The 5,976-nt window shown below is 39.2% G+C and overlaps 1 protein-coding gene across 1 annotated transcript in view; it reads left to right on the top strand.

The window, feature by feature from the left end:
• The window catches only part of Frg1 (FSHD region gene 1), a 36,114-nt gene that overhangs the window by 2,041 nt on the left and 28,097 nt on the right, over positions 1-5,976 (top strand). The window contains exon 2 of the mRNA XM_008850855.3: positions 1,260-1,330. Within this exon, the coding sequence (XP_008849077.1) occupies positions 1,260-1,330 (71 nt within the window). The remainder of the gene's footprint in view (positions 1-1,259; positions 1,331-5,976) is intronic.

The raw sequence follows: 5,976 nt of genomic DNA, 5'->3' as shown, positions 1-5,976 counted from the left end.
CAGAGTGGCAGGACAGTAATTTAAACCAGGCAGTGGCTTCAGATTATGCTTTTGACTATAGCACTGTGTGTGCAGGGCCACAAGCAACTTCTCAATATTTTAAAAAATTTTTTATTAATTTTTTATTGAATGTGTTTTTCATAGAGAAAATCATCTTTATACCCCCTTCTCCTTTGGCACCCTCCCATAGCTTCCCCACTGGAGTTTATACATTCTATCACTTGTGTTAAGGCCTATCATGTAACACTAGTGTGCCCGATTTGTTTTGTGTGTAGGAGTGTTTTTCTTGCATGTATGTAAATTCACCCATGTCGTGCAGTGCCTATGGAGGTCAGAAAAGTACGATGGATCACCTGGTACTGGAGTTTGACAATTGTTAGCCACCATGTGGGTACTGGGAACTGAACCCGGGTCCTCTGCAAGAGCAGTCAGTACTCTTTAACAGCTAAACCATCTCTCCAGCCCCCCTTCTCAATATTTGAAATAAGAGGATATATCTGTAAATAATAAAAAATCATTAATCTGAGCTTGAGAGATGGCTCAGCAGTTGAAAGTATTGGCTTCTCTTCCAGAGGACCCTGGTTCAGTTCCTGGCATCCACATGATGACTAACAACCACCTATAACTCCAGTTTCAGAGGGTCCAGTGCCCTTTTCTGTCTTCCACAGACATTACGTGCATGTGGTGCACTGATACACATGCAGGCAAAAAACTCACACATAAAATAAAAGCAAATAACTTTTTAAAAAATCATTATAAATCAATATGTATAGCTTAAAAGACTCTTCCAAGCGTTCATCTTACATAAATTTTAAAGATTTATTTTTTTTTTTTAATCATGTGTATATATGGTGTTTCTAAGAGCCACATGAATACAGGTGTCCATGAAGGCCAGAAGAGGGTGTCGGATCCCCTGGAGCTGAATTACAGGCATTGTGAACTATCTCACGTGGGTGCTAGGAGTTAAACTCAGGTCTTCTGGAAGAGCAGCAAGTATTCTTAACCACTGAGCCATGGCTCCAGCCATCACCTTATATAATTTTTTTTTTTTTTTTTGGCCTTTTTGAGACAGGATCTCCCTGTAGCCCTAGCTGTCCTGGTACTCACTGTGTAGACCATGCTGGCCTTGAACTCACAGAGATCCGTCTGCCTCTGCCTCCCGAGTGCTGGGATTAAAGGTGTGCGCCACCATGCCTGTCCTTATATAATTTTTAACAGGTATTAATATGTCTAAATTCATATCTTTTTGCTTCCCATAGTAAAAAGAAAAAGAACAAAGATAAGAAGAGAAAAAGAGAAGAAGATGAAGAAACCCAACTTGATATTGTTGGTGAGCCACCTTAGTCCTTTATTTTATGAAAAGTTAACATTTGTTGATATCCCAATTAAAATTCTTTACTCACCCCAGGTGTGGTGGCACCACCTTTAATTCCAGCACTCGGGAGGCAGAGGCAGGCGGATTTCTGAGTTTGAGGCCAGCCTGGTCTACATAGTGAGTTTCAGAACAGCTGGGGCTACAAAGAGACCCTATCTCAAAAAAACCAAAAAAAAAAAAAAAAAAGGCTTTACTCATTAGGATTTTATGGCCTATTTGTCTTAAAGTGCTCATATATCATGCAGATTTCTTTTATTCATGAACACACTAAATGTCACTGTTGCTTCTTCTTCATTATCAGATAATCGTGCAGTAGAAAAGAAATTCCTTAGTAGAAGCCAAAGATTCTTATCCATAATTTTAAAGGCCTATTATAAGAAAGTATTTATTTTCTTTGAAAATGCATGAATTTTGGTTGTGAAAGCCTACAATTTGTCTCCAAAGAAAGTACGATCATAGTAAAATATTTTGTGCAGTGAAATGAATAAAATTCCTCAACACAATAGAACAGCATATATAATGGTATTCGAAATAAACTCCCAAACACTTAGTATTTTGTCCTTTGTATACCTATACTTTAAATCAAATTTCTTGTCTTTTAAAACTCAGCAAGTTAAATTTTTAAGCTTTTATCAGTTCTTTGAAACTACATAAAAGTAAGCAGTGGCAGGCTGGAGAGACAAGTCAATAGGCAAAGGCACTTTCCACCAGGCCTGACAACGAGAGTTCCATTCATGGTCATATATGATAGAAGGAGAGAACTGGTTTCCACACGTCATGACATATCTACCCACATGCATATACACACAGTAGAATAAATGTAATAAAGGATTTAGAGAAAATAGACAGTGGCTGGAAGTTACGATGTGGGAAATCTCATATCATTTTGAAAGAGCATCTTAAAACAAAATTCTACAAGTAGAGTTCATTTTAAAATAAAATTCTACAATTAGTGTCAAGATTAAGAGTAGATACGTGGATTTGCTCTTCCTTAGGCTAGATGAGTATTTAATAGTATCAGAGTGTGCAAGCCGGACTTGGTAGTGCATGCCTTTAGTCCTAGCACTTGGGAGGCAGAGGCAGATGTATCTCTGAGTTCAAGGCCAGCCTGGTGCTACAGGGAGACCCTGTCTCAAACAACAGCAACAACAAATATTTATCTACATTTCCTTTTAAGAGATAGTGTCATTTATTTTAATATCTTACATTAATCATCCACTTCAAGTTCATTTCTGGCAGAGTGTGTGATGGGTATCAAAGGTTGGATTTCTCCCCTTTTTTTTGAGGCGGGGTCTCCCCATAGCTGAACTTCTAGAACTCACTATGTAGACCAGGCTGACCTTGAATTCACAGAGATCCACCTGACTTTGCCTCCAGAGTGCAAGGATTAAAAGTGTGCACCACCACTCCCAGCCCAGCCTCCTTTTGAGTAGACTTTCCTTTCTTCGTTAAGCTGCTTTCAAGGTTCGGGAGTATAGCTCATCAGTAAAGTATTTGTCTCACATACAGAAAGTTCTGTGTTCCCCCACCAGCATCCAAACAAATGAATGCTGCGTTGATACCTTTCTTTAAAATCAGTTTCGTTTCTGTGTGTTGGTCTGTTTGTTGACTCCTGTTCCACTTACACATTTTTCTATTGTCTTCCTCATTTTTTTAAAATTTTTAATAACTACATAATTAGAAGCATTTCACTACAGCTTTAACATATTCAGTAACACACTCCAGAGCAAGAGTACATCTCTTTCACAAATGGGTGCAAGTTTCGATGTTCACAGTTGAATTAATACAGTTATACAATATTGAACTCAGTATAAGCCCTGTAAGACATAAAATTGAATGAGTTTTTAATCTTTAAAAGAGATTTCCATTTGATTTTAGAATATATTGTTCTTGCAGAAAGACTCATTGTTTTTGCTACTAACACTGAGATGTTGGAACATGCATCTCTAATCTGTATGTATCTGATTGTTACTCATCATAATCAGTTGCACTTGGATCCTTGGCACCAGTGTAGGTCTGTAAAGTCATCAGATAGATTTCAGTGGCAATGTTTATCACCTCTACTAATTAACATGGTGTAAGTTTCCATGCTTCCTCCTCAAATATAATACATTTTTTTAATTTGTTGATTGTGTGTGTGTGTGTGTGTGTGTGTGTATCACACAGAACATCCCAAACCATCTTATTCAACTATACACCCACTTCCCAGAGGCACTCTTCTATAGCCTCCCTCCCCCGACTAGAGCCCTTATACTCTGATATCCCTGCTACTGTCTGCTGTGTTGTTGGCACCCCCAGCCAGTCCCCACTACTTGCCCTTCTGATGAATCTAGTCAGCCTATCTAGAGGTCTTTGTTTTAGGAGGGTCAGCTGTTCCTCATCTAGCAGCAATCAGTTGTCAATATTCCTTTAGATGAGATTGGGGTCTGCTGTTGGTTTTCCCAGTTCTATGCTGGGTTACTATCTGGGAGTCCTTTTGGCCACCCTGGCCAACAACTCAAAAGGAGGTATCTCCTATCTGGCATTGTTTCTTCTTACGTAGCGTTTAGCTATGCATATGGACTCTTAAAAAATTATATTGGCCCCTTTAATCTTTGGTTATACTTTCCTTTTGGGTGTTTAGGCCATACAATTAGCCCAGATAAACCAATTTATTTTTATTCTTAAGGTCATTTGAGGATCTCTTCCTCGGGGGTCACATGAGCTTGGGAGGAGCCCCTGGCTCCTTATTTTTACCAGTTGCGCCTATGTGAAAATAAGTCAAAGGTCCTGCTCAACCATGGTTGGCTTTGCTTGGAAGCATGGAGGAAATGATACCTCTGTGTTGACCCTCGTCTTTGTAGACTGGACACTGGATCAAGTCCATCTGGTGGGGTCTCCTTGGCCTCCTTGATCAAGAGGACAGGTGACCCATCACCATTACAGGACGTTTTGAGAGATGCTCATAGTCCCCTGGAACTAGTCGACCTAGGAGGGCAAGGAGCAAAAATTGTCCTTTATGTCCCTCTGACCAAATTATTATAGGCCTCAAAGTATGTCTGTTAAACATCCAAGAAGGTTAGTTCCATCAGTCTGGTACTTTTAATTACTGTGTGTCATGTAGATAAATCCTGGGCAAAGACCAATTGTTCTCAGATAAACCTTACCTAGACATGTATTTCTTGATCTGCTATGTATAATTTGTCAGGTTGTAGGAGTAGTATGGTTCCCTCTGGTTTTCAAAACTACCTAGGCATTATTTATCTCTCACTGTCTCACCCCTCCATCATGGTTTTCCCACTTAAGGTGCCCCCATTTCCCCCCTTTCTTCCTTAATAATACCCTTCACCTGTGGTCCTACCTCTCTTGAGCTCCTTCTTTCCTTTTATCCCCTAGGTTCCTTGTATACCCTTCCCTCCCCACTCCCTTAAACTAAGCCAATTTTTGTCCACATCTCCCTTATTAAGGCCTGTTTCCTATTGTTCTGTTTCAGGTTCTTTCTTTTCCTTTACCTCCCAGTTTTCTTCCCATTATCCTGGTTCCTGTAGTTATGTCTGGATACATTCTCACTTATCAGGGTTTGGTTCTAGGATCCACATATGGGGGAGAACATAGGTTGATTTTTTTTGCTGAGTCTGTGTTACTTCACTTAGAAGAGTTTCTAGTTCCATCCATTTACCTACAAGTTTTATGATTTCATCTTTCTTTACTGCTGAATAAAACTCCATCGTATAAATGAACCACATTTTCATTATCCACTTGTCGATTGAGGGACACTTAGGTTGCTTCCATCTCTTAGCTATTGTGAAAAAAGCAGCAACAAACATGGATGTACAAGTGTCTCTGCAATAGTATGAGTTCTTTGGGTATATGCCAAGGAGTGATATAACTGGGTCAAATGGTCAGTTCATTTGTAGTTTTTTAAGAGCTCTCCACATTGCTTTCCATAGGGGTTGAACAAGATTGCAACCCCACCAGCAGTGGATGAGTGTTCCCCTTTCCCCACATCCTCTCCCAACATTTAGTATCATCTGTTCTCTTGATCTTAGCCAGTCTGACTGGGGTAAGATGAAATCTTAAAATGTTTTTAATTTGCATTTCCTTAATTATTAGTGATATTGAACATCTTTTAAGATGCTTCATAGCCACCTTTACTTCTTTTTTTGAGAATTCACTTTTCAGCTCCTTAGCCCATCTTTTAATCGGGTTACTTCTTGTCTTGATTCTCTGTTTTTTGTGTTTGGTATATATTCTGGATATTAAACCTCTGTTAGTTGTGTCACTGGTGAAGAATTTCTTCCATTCTATGGGTTTTCTATTCAGTTCCCTGGTTGCTTCATTTGATGTACAGAAGCTTTTTAGTCTAATGAGGTCCCATTTGTTGATTCTTGACCTTGTTCCCTGGGCAGTTTATGTCCGGTTTAGAAAATCCTTTCCTACACCTATATCTTGTAGGTTTTTCCAAATGTTTTCTTCTAACAGTTTCAGAGTTTCAGGCTTTACATTGAGGTCTTTGATCCATTTGGAATTGACTTTTCTGCAGGGTAAAAGATAGGGGTTTAGTTTCATTCTTCTACAAGTGGAGATCCAGTTTTGCCAGCACCATTTGCTGAACATGCTGT

Source organism: Nannospalax galili, unplaced genomic scaffold, assembly GCF_000622305.1.
Source record: "Nannospalax galili isolate Female #2095 unplaced genomic scaffold, S.galili_v1.0 scaffold1025, whole genome shotgun sequence".
In the NCBI taxonomy this organism is placed as follows: domain Eukaryota; kingdom Metazoa; phylum Chordata; class Mammalia; order Rodentia; family Spalacidae; genus Nannospalax; species Nannospalax galili.
This window is presented reverse-complemented; position numbering and strand designations above follow the sequence as displayed.